Source organism: Passer montanus, unplaced genomic scaffold (assembly GCF_014805655.1).
Source record: "Passer montanus isolate IOZ18808 unplaced genomic scaffold, ASM1480565v1 scaffold63, whole genome shotgun sequence".
NCBI classification, from domain to species: Eukaryota; Metazoa; Chordata; class Aves; order Passeriformes; family Passeridae; genus Passer; species Passer montanus.
In genome coordinates this window covers 1,972,081-1,995,411 of record NW_024371371.1, presented here as the reverse complement: position 1 = coordinate 1,995,411, position 23,331 = coordinate 1,972,081, and the positions used below count along the sequence as shown (strand labels likewise).

The 23,331-nt window shown below is 40.9% G+C and overlaps 1 protein-coding gene across 1 annotated transcript in view; it reads left to right on the top strand.

Moving 5' to 3' along the window:
- ARHGEF4 (Rho guanine nucleotide exchange factor 4) overlaps positions 1-23,331 on the top strand; it is a 219,940-nt gene that overhangs the window by 24,345 nt on the left and 172,264 nt on the right. The window contains exon 3 of the mRNA XM_039728062.1: positions 5,893-5,973. Within this exon, the coding sequence (XP_039583996.1) occupies positions 5,893-5,973 (81 nt within the window). The remainder of the gene's footprint in view (positions 1-5,892; positions 5,974-23,331) is intronic.

The following is a 23,331-nucleotide window of genomic DNA, read 5'->3' as shown; positions in this document are numbered from 1 at the left end:
CATACTTTTATGTTAATCCTGACATTCTTTACCTAAATCCAAATATGCATTGCTTTTACAATTTTAAAGGAAAAATACTTATCTTGGATCTTAAATGCCTAATTGCATCTGACTAAACAAGGGCGCCTTAAAATAGACCCCAGGAGGAAAAGATCCAATTGTTGACTTGTTGAATACCAAATTACAACAAAACCCTGAGGAAATGAAGGGGTGGCAGTCAATAATGTTACAGTTGCATAGGGACGATAGTTAGAAAAGTGGCATACATCCAGAAGAGGCCCACAGCAAAAAAGAGGGAACCTGGCTAGCATGGAGAGTGGGATAAGGTACTGCAGAAAGTGATTTGTATTTGCAAGTGAAATTTAAGAGACAAGTGTGTATATTTTGTAGTTGGAAGACTATTCATTAAATAGTATGAAAGAAAGTGAAGGAGAAAGTAATTATGATGACAAGAAAGAACGCAAAACACTACTGTAATTTTTCTTTAGCTCCCTGAAGACTGCAGGCTTTTGTGTTTCAATGCATGAGCTACTGTTTGGCATGTTTCCTGAACCACTTTGTCTATTCACTTCTTGCTAATGTGAAAGTGCCCAGACTCCCTGGAAAGGCAGCTTTGTTGGAAACCTTTCATTATCAAGGATTAGCTGTTTGGTAAACCTGTGTCCCCTTTAACAGTTTGACGGGAAGTGGCAACTAATGAAGGGCTCATTGTGGTGGTGCTGTGAGTGTGGGACTGGAGGCTGTTTTATTGCCCAGCTTGCAAACCAGGGTCCTTTGTGCTCCCAAGGACTAAAGGGAAACTGAGTCATGCCCTTTGATTCTGCTGAAAACATGTGGTGAAAAATATGCTTTCCTTTCTTGGTGCTCTTGCCTTGTTTGTGGTCTAAAGGCTTTACGCGTCTGGGAATTTTGTTGATATGTTACAGAATAGTGTGTGTAAATTTAAAAAGGTTTGTGTCAATGCCTAGGTGCGGCTTACCTGAAACCTCTCCGTATAATACCAATATAAAAAACTGAAATAATTCAAACCACTAAGTGTATTTATCACCTCACACTGTAGTTGAAAAGCTTTTTAAAGAACCAAATCTGACATCCTCATCCCATCTCTAGATGGACAGAAGGCATGGCAGCCAAATATAGGATTTATATCTTCATTGATAAATTTCCATATGTATTTTACATCTCAAGAGAGATTTCTTGAAATCCTTTATAAAAGTAATGGACTAGAAATCATTCTCTATGAAAAATGTCCAAGTACAACTTAAATAATGAAGAAATACTACTGAAAATCATCATGAGAGTCTGTGATGTCAAACAGGATTCTTTTATCTCTACAGTAAATCTTTCTCATTGAAACTCCCACGCCACTCATAACCCCAGGGATTCCCAGTGCCTGCAAATGCAAAGGAGCAAAGAAAGGCAGCTCTGTAAACCACATGGGCAAGAAAACAAAGCCCTACCCACAGCCCCAACCAGGCTCCATGTGTTTGGGGAGGTGAGTGTGGAAGCACCCAGGGAACTGTTAAAGGTCCAGAGACTGTTAAGCACCAGTGCTGTTGGGTGGAGGGGCCAGGTCAGTGTGGAACTGCTTGTTTTCAGTTGAGAGAAAGCCCCAGGAGTATGGCTTGGAAATTGCTCTTCCCCTCTGTTAAAGCTAAGCAGGCCAAGTGCAGAGTGTCCCTGCTGATCCAGAGCACAGGTGACACAAGTGGTTCCTGCCGAGGGAAGCAGCTCTGGGTCAGTGTTATTAGCTCTGTCTGTGCAAGAAGGGCAGTCAGGTAACCCAGGAATATGTGTGTGTGACTGGGAGAGTCATGGAAGAAATTGTGAGCTAATGCTGAGTTTTGAACTCATTATCTGTCCCGCACTCAAAGGCTGCAAGAACACTCGTCATGCACATAAATGTGTGTGGTGGGAAGAGGCTGTAGAGTGGCCAACAACACAGAGGGTGCTGCAGCCCACACCTCACAGCCCCACTTCCCAAGCTGGGCCTGACCTCTCAGCTCCACATGGCTCCACCCATCCACTTGTATAGAATTGTGTAAACACATAGGAACTGTGTTACTTTTTGCTGGTGAGCCTCATTGCAAGCATTTTATGTCTTGATGCCAAAGTGGCTCCACACCCTTCATAAAGAGAGGAGATGTGGTGCTCCTTTTATACATTTTTGGTGTAGGTACAGAAGGGAGCTTTAGGACCCCAGTTCCCAGCACAGTTCAGGGCTTTGTGGTGGTGCAGGGGGAGGACAGGGCACCACCAGGACACAGGACAGGAGCTGCGGCTGTGCAAACCAGGCTCTCCATCTTCAAAACTAAACACTGACCTGTCTCTTTATTCTGGCAGTCTTTCTGTCCCCCAATAAACACATACAGCGTAACGTCCCATTTTTAAGATGCAACAGTGGTAAAATACACTAGAACACTCCAACAGCCTGTGCCTTGGCTAAGCAGGAGGAAGCCTGGATATGAGGTCATTTTGACATATGCAAATCTCATTCATTGGGTAAAACTCTGGCCCAAGCCTCTATCCCTGCTGCTGCAAAGCCACAGGCACTAAAACCTGGTCCAGGTCTTGGCCCCAGCAGTTTCTTCAGGAGCACAGCACCTCTGGCAGCACCATGGTAGGACCCTAAAGTGACAGCTCCTCACTGAGTGCCCCAAGACTATTCCCACACCCTTACCCCAGCTTCCAATGTTCTCCCATCCACAGCAGTTAAAGAACCAAGATGGAGCCACATGTGTGGCCAACAGTGTCCCTTTTTTCTCCCTTTTGCTTTGCATAGCAAAAACAAGGCACCTAGTTCCCACCAATCTCTTGGGTGTTTCTCCAGGGAAGTAGAGGAGCAGGGCAGACTCTGCCAATGGGCTGTCCTGGCTGGGTCCACCCTGGGAGGGTACATCAGGATTCATCTTGATTCCAGTAGGATGTGATGGTGGGCAGCGGATTTGGAGAAGGGGGATCCCACTGAAGGATCCCTTCTCACAGTGAGTGCCATTTGAGCTGCCCCCTTACTGCTGGGTCTTTTCCTCTGTCTTGCTTAGTCTTGGTTCTTTCTTTCTGTGGGGATGAGGGGAAGGAAGAAATTACTTCCCTCCCCATACAGCCCAGCCCCTCGAATGTTTGTGTGCCATGTTTGAGCCTATTGCTTTCTTACCTGTCCTTGCTGTCCTGAGTGCTCACCCCTTCACCTTGCATGGCCATGAGTTTTGCCTGCAGGCATGCCCCTGGGCAGGGTTTCTATCCTGGGCTTTGTCATTTCCTCTGTCATGGACTGAGCTTCTGTGAGAAGCTCAGTGGGCTTCCTGAGACATGACCCCACAGCCATCACCTGTGTGCAGAGTTGGGGATGGACTGGTGAGTGACTCGAGCATAGGGCACCAAGCATGGAGCTGCCCAGTTAAAGATTCCACTGGTCTCTCTGGAGATAAAATAGTGCCAAGCATGTAGCTAAACTCAGAGAGAAGGCAGTAATAAAAAAATTATTTAATTATTATAGTAACTACAACTAGAGGACCCCTCTCTGATTAATATGGAGACCTTACTTTAAGGTATTGCAAACACAATCCTGGTCAGTTTTAGAAGTACTGAACATAAATACAGCAAGCGCTGAAACCCACTTGTCAGAAAGCCGGTGACCACATGAAGAGAGCTGCTGTGCTGAAGAGGTGTCAACCACTCTAGCTCAGTCTCAAAAAGCTCTCCTGCCTCTGGGCAGGGGGCATCTGCTCTGGGTTTGTTCATCCTAATTTGATCCTTCCTGGCTTAAATCACAAGTTGACACAACTAGCACCAAGATTTTCCTTTTCGAGGCTGTTCTGCAGAACCTTCCACCAGAGGGCAGCTGGGAAAAGGAATGTGATGGGCTTGCCTGGCTCGGGATGAGAGCAGATAATTCTATGCTAATTATTATACTTGTAACTTCCTCCCTAACCAGATGCAATCCCCTTCAGCCATTTCTAATGGCATTATGCTTAGGGAATGCTTCCCACAATAAAAGCAAAGGCCATGTTCTTTCCCAATTGCCCCAAGATCCATTCTCAGACGTAATCTGAGCTAGAAACAGTACAATTAGTTATTTGTGTTCTTGAATTAGCAAAAGACTAAGCTTTAAAAATCCAATAATGCCTATGCATGATGTGTTTGCAATCAGTTTATCCCTGAGCTCCATTAATTGCAGATCTGGTATGCTTTGTGCAGTCTAAGGTGAGAAGAGCAGAGGAGTCACTTTTTACTCAGAACAGTGTCTCCTCTCTTTATGAATTATGTGGACCCACTTTGGAGCCACTTCCAGATATAAAAAGCCTACGGTGAAAAACTGTTGTAGGATCACAAGTAAAAATAAGTGACAGCTGCTGCTTCCTGGTGTAGTAATACATGAAGAATATAGGGAATGGAGCAAAACTACTTGTGCTAAGTACTTATTTTGCCTTTCCTTGTGATGAAAGACGCTACTCAGCTACCAGACTTGGTATCCGTCTGCACTACCATATCCCACACTCCCTGTGGCCATGATGTGTGCTTTAGCTGCTACATGTTACAGATAATCACTGAATACTGAAACAAAAGATTCCGTGTTTCTTAAACAGAGACAAGTAGCAGCTCTGACCACTCCCTAAAAACTAATCTCAGTCTAATTGTGTTTTTTTCATTTTCATACTTTCTTTTTTTGCAGTTTCTCTCATTTAGTGTCCCTTTTATTTATACTGTTACTTTCTCTGGGGAGAGAGATTTGCTCCTCCATCTCATGTCTCATCTCATTGAGGCTGAATTCAGCTGAAGTCAATGAGATCTCTACTTTATTAATAACAATCCTTTTTGTGGAAATGAATTGGACTTCAGAGAAGCTGGAACTAGATGATGCTGGCAATTGAAATATTATTTCAAGGTTTTCATGTCTCATGTTGTAAATGAAAAGCTACATCACTGTATTCATATGTCACAAAGGTAACAAAACCCTCTTAGTAATGACAAATTCCTCTCCCTCCAGAGATACCACCCATGTTAAACCTGAATGTTTGTTATTTCCAAAGTTTTAATGAAGATCTTGCATTGAACTGAGACCAGGGTGTGTACACCCAGGGCTGAAGACATTCTGCCACTTGTTGCCTTCTTTTTAGGTTTAACTGGGAGCTTGACATTGACATACCCCTAATGCCTCTTAGTTTGTGTGACTGGTGTCTGATGATCAGGACAGACACAGGAGACTGTCGGCAGGAACATCATCTCCAGATGAAAATAGGTTGGAGACAGATGGATTTGGAAAGAGTGAGGGGATAAGAACCTAAAAGAAAGATGAGTTAACCTCAGAGGCATGAAGAAGAAGTGAGGAACTGAGCTCCTGTCAGTTTGCCAGGCTGAGAAACAGCAGGAGATTCTTTCCTCCTAGAAATCTAGTGGTACCCAAAAGAAGCCATAGGTTCTGCAATGGCTGGCTGCTGGCAGGGGAGCACGGGCTGTGCAATTCCCCACCAGTCTGCCCCCAGTTCTCTGGGCTCTTTTGGTGCCTGACACAGTTGCTAATTCCCTCTTCTTTGTAACTCAAACAAAGACGATAATAAAAACTTAAGTCTTAAGTGAGTTTTGTCCATGCCTGTGTTAAGTGAAGCATGGGACTTGTGAAAACCCATTTATGTTATATAGTTACAGACTCTACTCAAATACAGAGTGTCACACAAGTCACTTTCATTCTGGTGATTCTTAGTGTCTGAGAGCCTCATTTTGTAGCCAAAGTGATGTTCTTTGAGCCCCATTTTCCATTAAGATTTTTCAGCTAAATCAAGACAGCTTTTTTTCCCCCATGGGCAGGTGGACTGAAAGCAATTGTATGGATGACTCCTTGTTTTCTAAACGTCAAACTGACTTTTAAAAATTTCTTCCTCTATCTCTGCACAGGAGTGCCAAGGAAGTGCTGTAAGAAGGACTGCTGGGGGAACAGAAGAGAGTACTTCTGAGAAGACACAATGTCACACTGAGGTCAGAGCCACTTCTGTTTGAGCTGGGATTGTGCTTTCATTCATGGTATAGCCGGAAGAGCTCTTTGCAGGGACTGTAATAATCTGTGTTCAAACAGTTTAGAGCAAATTCTGGCATCTTTATCTGGGGATATTTGAGCATCACAAGAAAGTGTTCAGAAAAAAATCTATTTCAACAGGGTCCATACCAGCTTTAAAAGCTTCCAGCTGTCTTTAAAGAAATTTTGGAACATTCTTCAGTGGAAAACTAATTTTATAGCATAATTTTTCTATCAAATACCAAATCCACAAATGTAAGTTCACTCACTCCTCGTATGTATTATGATATTGAATTGTAACAGGTTTTAAATTATATGATGGTACAATAAATTTTATTTACAGTGTAACAAAAGTTAATTTATGGATTCATCTGAAGACAATGCAACCTAAAGATGTTCAGCCCTTCCTAGGATTGTCTCCCACATAGGTACAAAAAGTACAGCTCAAAAGTTCAAAGCAGCAGTGGAAATATTTTTTGCATGATTATGAGCTATGGGGAATTATCTGTTGTTTGCATCTGTCAAACTATGAGATTCCAGAACTGAATCCTTCTTTTCATATTAAATTGAATTGGATAAGTCAGTGTCTCAAGCCTTGTACCTGGAGCCCTGTTTGATGCTGGTTTTACCAGTTCATTTCATTAATTTTGGTGGCATTATGTAGCCCTGTTTTATGAAGGCTCATAATGCTCCCAGAGCACTCACACCTTTCTGTGTAATTTGTGTGCCTCCACTGCCATAGGATGTAAGTGCCTTCCATTCTTTGTGTTTGCTGTTCTATTACAGCAATTCAGGGAGGCACAATTGTCCTTGAGGAAAAGTTGAAGGGAGGTGCAACATCTATGATACAGCTTGTTTCTGCTCTGTCTTTTCACATAATTTCTATTTAAAAGCTTGGTCCAGTTCTTCCATTTTGCTTCTTCTCCGTTTCTTATTTACTACATCTCTGTTCTTCCCAAAGCCATTAAGTACCTCAGCTTCCATATGTGTGTCTTTCCTGCTTTTTCTAATTTGGCTTTTGTCTCTGCTGCCAAAAGTGTGGTGTATAAACTAGAGCAAAGTTTCTGAGGTATGAAGGATACTTACAAGAACATCTTCTGTATTGTTCTTCTAATTTGAAATAAATGAACTTTACAGCACACAAAATGAAGGTGGTGATGCAAGTGGGACCATAAAAGCATCTGGACAGGAAAGCTCCTTTCTGCCATGTTCCCTTTCTGCCCATGGAAGAGTTCACACTCTCTAGTTAAAACTGATTCAGCTTAAAAGGCAAATTCTCTGTCTGGGGAGGAGGAAGTCAAAGGGCTGTACCTGCACCTGAGTGCAGTTCTCTGAGGGAGTCTTGGGGGAAGACTTAAGTTGAGAAGTTCAATTTAGAACACAACAAAAAATGAAAAAATAGGCCTCTTCACTGAATTCTGGGTAAGACTAAGAGGAAAGCTTGTCAGCCAGTGGTCTATTGGCCTGCTTATGGCCTTTCCTAGCAAGCCCCATTCAAAGTTATTAATATGCAGTCTTTTCATTTGACCAATTTTCTTTGTCAGTTTAATACCTGTGAATAGTCTCCTAAACTCAGGAATTTTGTGGTGCAGATGCATAAATGTATCCCCTTTCCTGTGTTGTCCTCACAAGAACCAGAGCATCAGACAACACCCTGGACGTACTTACTTACCTTTGAAAAGGCAAAATGGTAAAACTGGTTTCATAGAGTACCTGTCTGAGAGAATACCACTCTTCAAACATCCTGGATTTTAAATGTTTCTGCTGCTCCCTGGGAAAATAAGTAGTAAAACAAGCTAGTGTGGATGTGAAACCAGTTACAGAAGTGAGTTACCTACACACAAACAGTCTTAAAATGTGGGTTTTTTTCACATAATGAAGTCATTTCTCTTTGCTTTTAACATGAGAGCTGATGATCCTTTCCAGTTGGAAAGGTGTGGCAAGGGTTTGGGAAGGTGAGGACCTTGGGGTTTCAATAACTGAGCAGCTTCAACTCACTTCCTTTACCTGATCCAGAAGGTGCTGATGTACAAGCAAGTTCAGACCTTGCAAACAGCACTGAGGATCCCTTCAGCTCAAAAGGAATATTCGCATTTCTGGCATGTCAAGAGTGGAGAAGAACACTGCTTCTGGTGAAGGCTGCACATCATATTTTAAACCTAAACAGTTTATGAGTTCTGACCCCTCTTTGAAAATAGGGGTTCTAAAAGAAATCTGTGAAACGACAGCTGAGATCCCCAGCCCTTCATAGATATTAAAGAGCCTGTCTCTAGTCGTCCTGTTTCAAAATTTTGGATTAGGCTTACAGTCTCTGCAGGTCCTCTCTCCACAAAATGAAATTAGTTATTGATTCAAACCCACCACAGTCATTTATGGTTTACCAAAGCTAGGACTCATTGGTAACAGTGCTTTCATTCATGTTAAGGGCTACCTAAGCCAGCAAATTTTCCCGGAGTAATGCAGATTAACAGTGGAATTTATAGGAAAACTCGTGTCTCCTGAAATCATATCCCATATCCTCATATCCCTTTCATTGATTTGCAAGAAGTGGAAGGAAAGGGCTCCAGCAATAACTCAGAGATAAGCCACATAAGCTTATGTGGTATAGAAAGAGTTGTGAAGAAATTTAGATTGTTTTCAACAATTCTCCTTTTCCTAGCTGTTGTTCAAGTGGATGTTACCTACAAAACCAGGATCCTTGGAAGCAGAAACACAAATGCTATTACTTCAAATAAAAATTGCATGGAGTTTAAATGGAATCAAACCAGTCTTGTGTATGGTTTGAACTACTGGTAGGAGAATAATAATTCACATAAAGAGCTGTGCTGCAGCTGCTGACATGAAAATGATCAGGGTATAAAAATGTACGATACAGACAGCATTAATATTGCCTTAATTAGAAGTTGCTTACTTGGAGATAGCAGCTAAATAGAGATACAGTTTCTTCAAGATTTCAAAGAGAAGAGCAGATTTATGCCAGGAAAGAGTTGTCCAAAAGCTAAAGTGATTTACCTGAGAAAGGGTCCCAGCATTAGATGATTGGAGGCCATTTAATTTAAAGAAACAGAAGACACAGATGTTTCTCCATGTGGATGTAGGACCGTAGTCAATTAGAAAAGCAGAAATTAATTTATTAATTTTCCCAGTTTGAAGTGGAAGTATCTAGAATTCATTTAATCCTGAATAACTTAGATCAAATATTTGGAAGCCTTTATTTCCTAGTACACAATACTTCAGTACAATAACTGGGAGAAGAGTATTAAGTATTATTATTTCAATAGCATTGTCAAGACATGAAGCAACCTACTGCTTTCCTGGTCTGTCAACACTGTCCTAGGAAGTGTGAACTAAAGTGAAATAAGAAAGATTTTGTAGGAAAAGATTTGTTGGGGTGAGATTTTCCTAGAAACCAGCACATAGCTCAGATGAAAAAAAAAGTAATAAAATACTGTTAGCACCAATTTGCAGTGAAGGCAAGATGGCAGATGGAGAGCACAGCAAAAAGGAAGTTGGCTGCTTTCCATGACACTCTACAGCTTTCACTGTCCTGGGGCTGTGCAACTGGTTTTTTGTGCATGGAGCAGATGGGATAAACAGGCTTAATCTTGTTTTTCTTGATGTTGTGACTCACCTGAGCTTTAATATGTGTGATTTGGAGGCCATGGTTAAACAGCAAGCACTGAGACAACGAAAGGATTGAGGCACCCTGTAAGTCAGTGGACAAAATGAGACAGCCTGTAAGTCAGTGGACAGTCCAGTGTGGTCTGGTCCATAGCTGAGAGCCTGAGAAAAACAGCTTTTCTAATTGGATATATTCCACAAGCACATGGCTCTTTTCTTGGAACCATTTTCAATCTGTATCACACTCTGTAGGAAAGAACTGGTTTTGTGGGGAGCCAAAGGGAGCATCTGTCAGGCTATGAAACTGGTAGCTAACCCTTAATCACTCAGAAGAAAGCTTTGTGTCCTTCCTTGACTTAAAGCTAAATCATAGACAATCAAGCTGGTCTCAGTCCAATTACTAATGCCGGCACACACAAACAACATGAAGCTTGGGATGCAGTGACATCTTCCCAGTTTGAAACATTTACATTTCTTGCCTGAACTGCACTTTTTGGGGCAGCATTCTCCCTTATCCTGATCTGCCCTGCTTTTTCTGCTGGTTGGAAAGAGATTTTTGCTGGTTACTTCTGCAAGACAGACTCGGTGCACTGGACAGGAGAAGCGATGATCAAAGCAGGTTTAGTGCTGACAGATGAACATGTACAAGCTTGAGCTTGCAAATGCTTAGAACGGCTTGGTGCACAGGCAAAGGCAAACCAAAATATTCTCATTGTCTGACATGCACACTGGGAAAAATTTGGCCCATTATTGTAAAAATGTTTTAAACTATTCTTCATGGCTGATTTTTTTTTACTTATGCTTTGAACTCTCAAAGGGATATAAAATATTCTATAGCAGTGTTTCCAAATGTAAAACGTGATGGATCCTCTACAATTGGCTCATTTTAGAACATAGATTTTCCAGATTTTTGGCTTGTTTTTGTGAGAAAAAAACAAGGGTCTAGCCAGAGAGCCTCATCCTCCATTTTTTTACTGACATTGGAGTTTGAATTCTCTGGGATGTGCAGACAAAATAGCCTGGAAAATGTGAGTTTGTTCAAGTGTGTAATGCTCTGCATCTCTGACTTTCTCAGTTGCTGATGTCATCCAGGTCTGGTTTTCCTCTCTGGAGATCTGGTAATTATTTTAGTTTTACCTCAACTACCTGTCAACTTCTCACAGATTTTTCATTTATTTTTATGGCAGGTGGCTATAAAAGGTTTCATAATGACAACACAATTAATGTAGCTGCTATGGGAAACCAAAACATGAAGGGTTTTGTAGGTTGAAAAATGAAGTTAGTGTTTTAGGTTTTATTGTTTAAAACTTTTCCCTGGTTTACTCCTGAGCTCTTCAAGCACAAGGACTCTGTTCTTGGAAAAGTTAAGACACTGTAAATGAAATTCTGTTGTGAATGAGTCTCAGTGAGAACAATTAGTTGGTCAACTTAGCAAATTACTGGGCTGTTTTTTCTCCTCTGCTATGCTGAAATCCATCATTATTGTAGAACTGCTTATCTCAAAGAACAGAAATGGTTATGATATCCCTTTTCCACTGTCCCTCACTGCTTGTTGGGACATTCTGCCATTGGGCTCTTCTGGACAGGTTGTTCAGGGTGTTGAAAACACAGCATAGCAGTTGACATCAATTGTATCTTACTCTGTCTTGCCATTGAAGAGTGAGCAAATAGTTGGAGTTCCACAGCACCCAGAAGAAAGAATGAATGTTTCTGGCCCTCTGGGTGTAGTAATTGTCTCCATTCAAGGTAGTGAGAAAAGCTTTAGAAGCTTTCAGGAGTTGGGGGAGACGTTGAAATTGGAACAGCCAGGTTTGTAGCCATATGTTGAGTGAAACATGTATATTAGTGAACATGGATCTCTGACAATTGCAAATACCTTGGGCAAGATTTTGTCCTGCTCTTAAAGTCAGTGTGACAAGCCTGGGTATTTGGCTTCTTGGTTTGTCACTTGACCCATGCCATATGTAAAAAATTACTATCCAAAATACTTCAGATGCATGAGTCTGAAAAGATATTAGTGCCAATTGATATAATGAGCACTAATTGCAAATACCTTGGGCAAGATTTTGTCCTGCTCTTAAAGTCAGTGTGACAAGCCTGGGTATTTGGCTTCTTGGTTTGTCACTTGACCCATGCCATATGTAAAAAATTACTATCCAAAATACTTCAGATGCATGAGTCTGAAAAGATATTAGTGCCAATTGATATAATGAGCTCTTATGATCATCCAAACTGTTACTGTTCATCCCAGCTTGCACCCAAACTGAAAATAATAAACCTGTCCCAGAGAGGAAATGGAGGAAGAGTGAAATTCCTGGTGGGATTGAAAATTAGCAGCATTACATGGTTATGATTAATCTCTTTCCATTCTACATGTGTGAGGCTTCTTAATACTCTGAGTGCACGTGGACTTTGGTAATCTCCAACCACATCACTCCAGTGGATGCACAATAGCTTAAGGGCACAGCAGGCAAAAATTAGCAGCAGAGATGCACCTCCAAGAGCAGTTATTTTCCCACTAAGAAATACATTGCAAGTGTGTGGTACTGCTCAGTGGATAAGGGTGAATTCTTAGGTATTAATGTAAGAGATATCAGCTGCAGCATCAACAACATACATGGTTAATCCTTGGAACACATATTAAATATATGATGGTAACTTGGAACGGTTCAAAAATAAAAAGCAAAAAAAAAGACTCAAATACCAGGTCTTGGCTTGCAATAACAACTGGGAGTAAGTTGTTGGAAAGAATTAATACTAGAACTATTTGTCTTTAATTCTTGCCAAATGCCATGCCATGCTAGGTAAAGAGATGCATATTTCTTGTTTTAATCTGCCATTTTCTCACCAGTACTGGACTGTTTGTGTCTGGGGAATTTACAGGAAAAGTGCTCTTGGTAGAGGTTGAGCAACCTCTGGGTTTTGCAGTGGTGGGTGAGTGCCAATGCCAGCCAAGGAGTATGAAGCAAAGAGCTGGGGTGTGCCCAATTCTTAGACATCCAGCTAGTTCTGTGGAAGGGTGGAAACATGTATTTCTTAGTTTCTCTGTTAATAGAACAAACTGCAAAACAGAGTTTTAAAGATATTTGTGAAAAAACTACCTACTCAAAAGAGTTTAATCTATCCTGAGGAAGTAAAATCAGAAAAACCAGGAAACCTGGATAATATAATAATGCAGAAAGAACACATGCAAGAGGGCAGACACAGTAAATGAATATTGAAGTTAGTCTAGGAAACATGTACTGTGATTTCTTTGAAGATTGGCACCATATATCAACAAAGCAGAAAGCAGGAAAGCAAGTTGGTCATCAATCTCTATTGAAGGAACACAGAGCACTATTATTCTTATGCCTGTATTCACAACACTTGTGTTTACAGTCTCAAAGCCTTGATCTGCATTTATATTTTCACTGTAAAGTGTAGCAATAGATGACAATGTCATATTTATCTCTTAACTATACAATCTATTCTGTGTTGTGTAGCTATTGTCTATGTACACATGATCTAATTACTTGTGCTAGAAGTGAAAGCATATTAATGTATGTGTTGACACCTCAGTTCAAAATATGCTGGTTAACAAGAACAGCATTTATGTGTTAATCAAAGGAATAATTGTACCAAAAGTACAAGTACTTCAGGATTTTTTCTCAGTTTTGAAGTATTTCTTGAGTGAAAAACTGACCCCATCTTGAATAACTAACCTTGTGATGTCACCCACTCAGGAAGAAAGCTCTAGACTTTCTCATCCCACACTGATCAGCTGTGGGATCTCATCAGAGAGACGGCAGTTTGTGGGAATTTCTCTGTTGTGTGTGCACTGTCTATTCCTGGAATGGTTGCCAAAGTGCTTTTCCTACAGACAAACCGCTCCACAAGTACTCTGCCTCCACCTCACTTATTAAACTTTCTGGATTAGAAATCTAAATGTTATGAGCCTTTGAAATAGTAACATTGTCCTAACCAGAATATATCACCTAATAATAGAATATTGTCTCATTCCCTGTCTTATCAAATCTCCCTAGAGGCTTTCTTTGATCAACTTCAGAACAGTCTGGCCCTCAAAACAGGACAAGGACTCTGATCTGAAAGAAATCTTTAAGCAGCCTTGATATTGGCTGTCTTGGTTTTCATTCTCCCATCAGACTGACAATACCTACTGCTGGGTTGTGTCTCTTTGTGTCCATGATCCTGATGCTTGACATTTGACATTGCAGAGTTGTGACTTCTTCTGTGTCACTGCCTCTCACCTTCCTACGGGTGCCAGCACTTCCTCTGTACCTGTGGGGATGCAAAGACACAAAAATGGATTTTATGTCCCGTGCAGGGTAGATTTGGGGTTATGGCTGGGATTCTCATCTGTATGACAGTAATACTTCCATCCAGGCAGAGAAGGTTTTAATGTCACACTTGAATCTAATATAATGGTTGTAACTCTGAGACAGTTGTCATGAATTCCTGAATAACTGAGAATAAAAGTACTGGAACTCTGCTTCATTATGCCCTGTCATTTTCATTACCTTCATGTGATAAACACCCCTCTGCCATTCACCTGGCTAGGACATTCTGGAGAAGAGTGGGTGGAGAAGCCACTCATGCTGCTTCTGACTAGCTGACCACCAGCAGGACTTCTCTCCAGGCACAGGAGTAATCACAGAAGCCTGCTTCTACACTGCATTTAGCTCTCCATTTCTTTGACTTGTTCAGAATGTATTTAGGGCAGAATCATTATTTGGGACCTCAGTACTTCTACTCTGGACTTCCTCTGAACTCAGTAAATTCTTCTAGAAAATCTGTTTGGAATTCATTTCACTGGCTTTATTAGGGCCAAAGGCAACTCTTGACCAGTGGGTTCATTTTAGCTCTTTTCTGCAAGGGATTTTTAAATGGACATGAATAAGATCTTTTCTAAACCCATAGTAAGAGCTCCCTATTAGACTAGACAAAGAGGCAGCTCACTCTGTGTTACCCATGCCTCTAGTTTAGAAAATAACTCCAGAGATCCAACCAGCTCTGAATTAACCTTGCAAGATTCATCACAAGGCTCCTGGGTCTCACAGCCTGGGCTCAGTCTCGAGTGGAAGTATCAAACTGGAGTAAAAATACCTTCATCCTGATACGCCTTGTGGGTAGGGGCCTGAGGAAGCAGAGACAGCGTGAGTTCTCCTCATGGCAGCATCAGCAACTCCCATACATACTTTGACAGAACAAATTCCAATCAGGCTTTGATCCACGACTTTTGATTTTTGCATGAAAAAAAATTTGATTTTTGCATGCTAAAATTTCCTTTACTGTTTTTCTTCAGAAGTTTACAATTCAAACGCACTCTTAAACTGTCCCATCATTTAGAGCATTGTATGAGGAGTTCTAAGTTAGCAGCTGATTTCCATAAGAAATGGGATTTGTTGGGCAATGGTGGCCAGTGCTGGTGTCCAGGGATTTAGTTTAGCAGGACGAATGTTTATCCAGCTGAGAGCTGAGGCTGTGGTAAAGCACAGAAATAGCTGTCTCAGCTCCCAAAAGCTCAGTTCCCCATTATAAGCCCAGAATCTCTTACCTTCTGTGAAGACAGAAAACTTAAATGCTTTGATTACAGGAGAGAAATTCAGAAGGATTTGAAGAGTCCTTGAACCAACATGTTAGGCTGCATCAAGAGGTATATTTTTATGATAATGGTAATCAAATGAACTGCCTGAGGGAAAAGAAGCAATTACAGTGGAGATGAAAGTGTCTGCCATGATCCTTCAGAAATTAGAATACCTGTTTGGTCACTTAAATCATCATGTGAAGACGCTTATGATGGCTGCCTGCAGCATGTCCCTTCTGCCCAGGTCAGGGGACAGCTTAAAGTTTTCCCTCTTGGAGCTTTGATTTCAGATTGCAGTATTTCAGAACCTGATAGTCCATGGATATAAATTAATGTTCCACCGAGCCATTTTTAATGCCTTATTTAATAAAGTACGTTCATGTCTTTATTGACATGAAAAAAATGAAATCTCTAGGCTTTGGCTTCCAAGGGAAAGGCAACATAGAGCAAAATTGTTGTTCCTTGAAGGAGTCTTGCAGGGGATATGGTGCTCTGAGAAGAGGCAAGAAAGCAGGCCCAGTCTCCATCCTCACTTTAAGCTCTGCACGATGCACACAAGCCTTGTCATATTTGACCTTTGTAGCCATAAAGCTGGAATGACTTCAACATATTTTCCACCATCTAGTTAGTTTGGAAGGCAGCCTGACACAATCTACAGAATACCCAACCATGTCAAATTAAGTGAACGGTATATGAAGTAATCAAATAGTTGAAATGAGGGGAAGAAAACCTTCCACTAGTGCAGTAGTGGAGTTTCAGTGTCACTGGTCTGCCCTCAGAGAATCCTGGTCTCAGTGTTCTGCAAGGTTTAGACAGGTATTTTTTGGTTTAGGCACTCCATGGAGCTGCTCTGCTGAAGGCAGTGTCACTTTAAATAGTAACTTTTGGCTGGAGTGACAAAAAGCAAAAAGGATATTTTGTTCTGAGTCAGTGATAGTTTTCAGCTGCTGTTCTTTATAAAGCAGAAAAGGCATGTGGATTTAGATAGTGTATCAGTAAGGAAAACGTCAACAGTAGCTGGCCTTGGGCACTTGAGGATTAACAGATCTGTGCCTGTCCAAAAGAGAATAAATCCTCAGTGACCACATGAAACCTCAGAATAATACACTGAAAAAAATGATTGCCACAGTTTTGCAAGTGAAGTTCATGGTGAGTGATAAACTCCTCACTCTGAAAATGGACTTGATAGTAGTGAAGTCCAGATTGTTTGCTTTTAAAGTGAGGGGGAAAAAGTGTGAGAGGTTAGCTAGGAAAAAAGCCAGTCTATCAGCAGTAGGCTGACATTCTGGAAAATGTAAAATTTTGGACATCAGAAAGATTTTTATAGATTTGCAAATCAAAGTTACTATCAGGGACTTCATTAGATGTAGGATTAAGGGGGAAAGAAGATCTTTTAGGTGTTTGCACATGTTGTAACCCAGATTAAATAGGGTTGCAGGTACTCTTTAATGCTTTGAGGGTTGTGTGTAGTCATAGCACATGGTGGGTTTGACATGGACCAGCTGCCACCCTTTATCACCCCCTCCTCAACAGGAAAAGGGAGAAAATAAGAATGGAAAAGCTCATGGGTTGAGATAAAGACACTTAACAATTACCATTATGGGCAAAACAGACTCAGCTTTGGGGAAAATGGTGAGATATGATGAGAAACAAAAACAAAGTGGAAACTCCTCTCCCCACTTCTCCCTGGTTCTCCTCAAGGCTGATGTTCCCTCCTTCACTCCTGGCTTCTCCAGATCTCTCCTGACTGTCCTGAGGGAATTGGGACTGGGGTTTGTGTCCAGCACAGACCAACCCCTTCCCCTCTCAGAGACCCCACCACCACCCAATACCAGGGCACCCAGTCCAGCCAGTGTTTTCCAGGGCTGTAAAAGGATTTAGGTAGCTCCATAATGATCTGCTAGGATGCAGAATCACACAGGTCTGATTGTTAGAAAGCTTATTGCAAATTTCCTGGAGTTTAGGCCAGCAGAGTTCAAATTGTCTTCAAGGAATTGCAGATAAGGGAATACCGTGAAATTTTGCACATCCTGTGTGGTGAATTGAATCAGCCCAATAAATGTACCAGTCTGAGGAAATGGTTTACAGATTTACAACTGATTTCCAGAAGGAATATCCTTATTTCTAGCCCATGAATGAGTAAAGCATGGAAGAATAAGGCAAAGATGAGCAGCTGAACTTTAATTTCAGAAAAGACAACCACTGGAAAGGGGAATCAAGTCCTTTGGACAATGGCCTGCTTTGGAAAGTTGTTTTTAAGAGACATTTCTGTGTAAATTAGAAATACTTGTAGATAAAAACCAGGCAGAAAAAAACTTGCTTTTCAACATCTATAGATTCTTATTATAAACCCCTAATTAAAATATGAATAAAGCTTTATTTTCCTTTTAATTAGTGAAAAATAAATGCCAAGGCACTGCAGAGCTGGACTTTTCTCAGTGGGCATTTCCTTCTGCTCAGAGTCTGATGTCAGGGCTTGGGCAAAGAATGTTTCACCTGAACCTTGTGAGCACAACCTGCTAAGTCAATACCAGGAGAGGCATGCAGGAAATAGAAGTGTGCCTGCTACTTCTCAAATGAGCTGGTTTTAAAAGAGTGAGAGTAATTCAGGATAAATAATAAAAAGTAGTCTTTCAAAATTATTTAAACTTAAATATTAACAAATCAAAGCATTGAAAAATCATGAGCCAGGCCCGTTTTCCTTCAAGGAGAATTTTTGCAAACTAACATTGGATTTTTAGTAGTTTTGAGACTTTTCGAATTTTTATCTGGGGTTTTACTTCCATAATTTGGGCCAAAAATTTACTTACAAAGATTGCTGTGAGTCTATACTATTGACATATGCCTATATTTTAGAGCTAAAATTTAGGGTTACAAACTCCTTTTGTCCATGAAATCATAAGAGTTGACAGGACCAAACTTCACTGAAGCAGGTCAAACCACTGGTGATATTGCATTTGTGCCTTGTGTTGCAATTTAGAAATTATTGGCCTGGTTTCTCACAAGTTAGGTGTGCCATCCTGTGTGACTGTGGATACTTAACTCATGCAGTTCCCATAACTGCACAAAAACTGTGCATGTGGCCAATGATGGCTTTCTGCTGTAAAATATTTGATTTTTGCATGAAAAATCTGACTTACATGTACTACCATAAACATCAGCATACCTGTGTGCAGTGGACTAACCGGAAGAGTGGCTGCTGGGGCTACAGAGGGGTTTGCAGCACAGCAAACCCAAAGCAAACCCCAAAGCAAACCCAAAGTGGGGCTGTGCTTTGGGGGTGTTGGCCCAGAGATCCTGCATTGCACAGGGCAAGTCAAAGAGTAAATTCAGCCTCAGAGCTGGTGTTAGCTGTGGATGTGTGCTGGGCCCTCAGCCCCGCTGGGGGACAGAGTCCCCCTCCCACCTTGCTGTGCTGGGGACACTGCACATTTCTCTGTTTCTCTTCCCGTGCCAGCAGTGTGGAGCATCAGAAGCTCCTCTGGAACTACTCCTTAAAACAACTCTTCCTGGTGGCAGGATTTTGGTAGTTCACATACAGACCATAGCTAGATTAAAAATAAGTGAAGGCTTGCAGTGTCAGGCTGTGCCTGAGAGTTGCTCTACTGCAGAATGATCCCCCTTTGAGAACTTGCTTGCACTCTGGAGTTGTCTTTAATTCTCAGTGCACTGTGTGAGGAAGCTTTGCATAACTCTCAGTCCTGGCCACTAAATGTCAATAGATTCTTTGCTACGTGACATAAGTTGCATCTCTGTGCTGCTGAATGTTACTGAAGCACAAATAAATTTTAAGGGACTTTAATGTTAAGCGAGAAAAAAGACGAAGGTGAAATTACATTTACTTTTCTGCACTTCAAAAGACTTGTTCTGCAATTTTTCTTACCTTTAAAGATAGCAACTAGAAAGCTCCCAGTGTGGGAGCCTTTGCTTTTAAATGCTGCAGCAAGCGTAATACTCACTGGGTGAACTTGGAGTTGGCAAAAGCAAAGGCTGGGGGGGATGTACGGGAACATGTGCTGTCCTTTGTAGTTCCAGTTCTTTTAGAAGCACTCACAAATAGCTTTAGTTTCTTTAGCAAATACAATGGCATCATTCTGGGCATGCCTAGTGGAAGTGTTCTGGGGCTAGTAAACTGTGAACAAACCTGTTTGCATTGCTGCACTGCACAGCGCAGCACAGATAAGCCCTAATTGTTATGCAACTCCTTAGCATAAGCTCCTGGCATGGCTCATATGCTTCCCTTGTACTAAGACTGTCCAAAATAGCAACAAGAAAGCATGTAACTAAAGACACAGCAGGAGTGTAGGAATTCACCCAGGCCTTGGATGTTCTAAAGATTGAACAATTCTTCATTTCAAACTCTCCAAAATGCTAAGCATAATGTATTTTCTTCGGAGCTTCTTCAAGGTAAGCACTTTCAAACTTTTCCTGTTTGTTTGGTTTAGTTTTGTTTTGACGAGAGAGAAACTTGGATTTGAAGACTTTGTGCAGGAGTGTAGAAAGTAGTTTTCTCGAGAACTGATGCCCAGTAAGCAAACACATTCACCAGGTTTGCAATTTGCTTTGTTGTGTTAACATCTGATTTGTAGACGGTGCTTGTTTGCAGCTACCATAAAAGAGAAACCCTTGTTGTGGATTTGAGAGATCCTTATATGATGGAAACCATGAAATTATGGTGTAAGCTACATCCATCAACTGGGAGTTGTTAGCAGTGAAAGATGCATTTTATGAGACAAACCCAAATCTTAACTTCCGATTTTATTAGGACTTCCTGAAGTGTTTTTTGTATTTTAAATGTGTCAAACTGAACAATTGAACACTAACATAATTAAAAATATTTTAGGTACAAAATACATTAAAAATGATTGCAAAAAACTGTAAGTTCATATGAAACAACCAGACCAAATATCTAATATTCACTGGTGAGTATGCAACTCCCTGGGGACAGATTCTTTTTTGTGAGCCTAAGTAAGTTTTGTGGCAGAGGCTGTGCTGCTGCCTGCTGTTGGGCTGCTGTGTGAGAGCTGAGCCCCAGCTGTGGCTGTCACCCTGCTCAGAGTCACAGCGTGGGCTGCAGGGTTTGGTAGAAGTGTGCACTGGGAAATGCAGAGGTGATTTGGAGAAGCGTGGGTCAAAGGAATGAAAGTTTAATCAGATTAGAGAATATTGGATTATTCTGAGATCTAAAATGTTAGAATTTGAAGCTCGATAGAGAATTATGCTAACTTAGAAGAAAAATGCTTAAGGAATAGAATAACTGTAGTGATATGAATTCCAGATTCTCATTATGTTGTCACTGGCACATTTGCATGCCAAACTGCTTCTTGATAAAGTATGCTGCAGGACTGCAGCTGCAGTGCAAAGCCAGCAGTGAATGTCAATGCAGAGTTGCTCTGTGGAGAGCAACTGCTGTTGGAATAAATATAAGAAACAGCATAATTTTGGTCCTAAGATATATAGCTACTATTTGCACCTGCAACCACCTGATTGTTCATGGGAAACAAGTTGTACTGCTAAGGAGGTACATCCCATTTTCAGCAGCCTTTCCTGGGGACATGGTATAGATTTGACCTTAAAAAATTATTTACATTTGGGTTGAAAATATCTACTTCGTTTTTTCTGAATTGCAGTGTTACTCTAAACACTGCATTCTTTGAGAGGTAAAAGTGAGGGACAAGAAAAATACATTGGGCAGGTTTTTCTCTGTTACTGGGGTATGGCTACTGACTCATCATGGTTGCATACTTGCTGTTTTATCACATGACAAGCCTTGACTTTCAAAAATTTTGGCATAAATCATGCTGCTAAAGTGTATGTAAATATCGTCCTTCATGTGGGAGAGTATATACTTCTCAGCACTTAAAAGAGTATATTTTTCTATAAAGACCAGTCATTTACAGTCATCAGTTTGAGAAAAAAGGACTGAGTAAAACTGTTAGCTGTCAACTGTGTAATGATGATTACTGGATTCATCCTGAATCATTTCAGTGTAACAACTTTGTGCCAGCTCTGTTGGTTTCAGTTTGAGAAAGGCCAGTTCATGTCCGTGAATTTTATTCTGCATTCTTTGACTTAAATCTAACAGTCAGCTAAGTAGGTCAAACTATGTCTGAAATGAGGAAAAATTAACACCATTCTAATGCCAGTTGCTTCATTGTTTTCTGTTAAGTTTTGTTGAAATAGAAAGCTCTTAATTGAAAGCTGGCCAAAATACAGTATATCTAGAGCTGTGTTTTAGAGGTCCTGTGCACACCATGCTGCTCTCTGATGTTCTTGTGACTTGGTAGAATGACCCAAATAGCTTGAAATGCAGTCTGAGGCCTCAGCTATGTATCTCATTAGGATTTTAGCTACTAAAATCCCTGTGTCCATGCCTGGGAACTTTAAAAGTATCATCCTCATCTGACTGGAAAAAAAAAACAAAACAAAACAAAGTAGACTGGGCCAAATAGCAATAAACCTGCCCTTGACTTTGAGATAAATGCTGCCATGGGAAAGTTACTGTGGTGCCTCTTGTTTTCCTCTGGAAGTTGTATGAGCACCTTTCCTGGTGGGAGGAGCAGGAGGAAGTGGAAATAGCATGAAACTGTAAATTATAAAAAAGTTTAAAAACAATAGCATAAACTCCCCAGAGCTGGGGGCAAGACTGTGGGCAGAGCTGGTAGGAAGGAGCTCAGGACCCTCTGCCTGCCCCTGTTTGTGTCTGGTTCAAGGCTTTCCTAACACAGGACTGAGTTTGCAGCACACAGCTCCATCACGGTGCCTTTCAAGCTGAAACAAAATTGCAAGCATATGTCATCTTAGGAGATTGACTGTTAAATCTTGGCCAATCAAGTTTTTTGTCTCACATAATAATAAATTTAAAGGCCTAATATTTTTATTCTTTGATTTTCCCAAGAGAAATGGAAACAGGCATTAGAGTTGTCAATGTATGACTGCATGGATTTGAGCTGCTGGTTTTTCTCACTTATTTAAGTAATTCTCTAACTAAAATATTTCATGTGACTGTTACTTGGTATGAAAATATTTGTTTTTGACTGAAAATATGCAGAAATCAAAGTGTAACTCCTTATTGAATAAAAAGCCATATAAATAGCTCGCATGAGCCATAATTGGTTTTTTGAGAAGTGTGACAACAAAGTTTATGGAAGCAACTTGCTTCCTTTAATTTTAAAACTAGAAAGTGCTGATTAACACTGCTGGTTTTTATAATGATGGCCACAATAAGAATCATGTTTTCATATGGCATGGAACATTTCAAAACAGGCAGCCTGTTGCAGTCATTTCCAATTCCTCTCTAATGCCACTGGTACTGCAGTAAACAAGGCACGATGCAGATTTGCCACTAATACCTTTAATGCCTCTAAAATAGTACACCTATTGTTCTCTCTGAACCAAAGCTCCTGGCCACTAATACCAGCTAAACAGTTCCTGCCCACTTGAAAAGGCCAGTGTATGCCTCAGCAGGGATGGCTGTGTCACCAGTTGCAGACAGAGATTTTGGGAGTCCTGCTGCTGTCACAGGAAGCAGCATTGCATGGCTGTGGAACATCCTAAATTTCTATTAGATTCTGCATCCAAAGTGTTGGACCTTTCTCTCTCCTTGGCCATAATTTTCATTTAATTCTGATCAGAATTAAATGAAAATAATGTAATGACTAACCAGAGAAAATCATCTTCCTGCTTAGATTTGCAGCCCATCCAGCTTTGACTTTGGATCTGAGCCAGACTTTGCTGATTTTCTCCTTAAGCAATGTGCCAAACTTGCATTTACATGAATTGAACTGAAGAGTTTGTTCACAATTTATGTGTTTCTCTGAAGGAACTTATGTTCTGACTTAAGAAATCAAGGGCTATATTAGTACTAGTTTTAGGTCTTGCATGCATTTCACTGGAATTATCTGTCCTGATAATTTATGCTCTCATCTAAGATTTGTGGTTTAGTTCCTTTTTCGTGATTATCAGCCTTTTTCCTGGCCTAATCTTTGTTAGTCTCAGCCTTGGCATCTGTAAGATACCTGAGAAATGAGCACTAAAATACTCTCTGGTTATTCTGCTGCAAGAGCCAGCTCCTTTTTCCCTTCAAGTGAAAGAGCAGAGATTTATAAAAACAGTC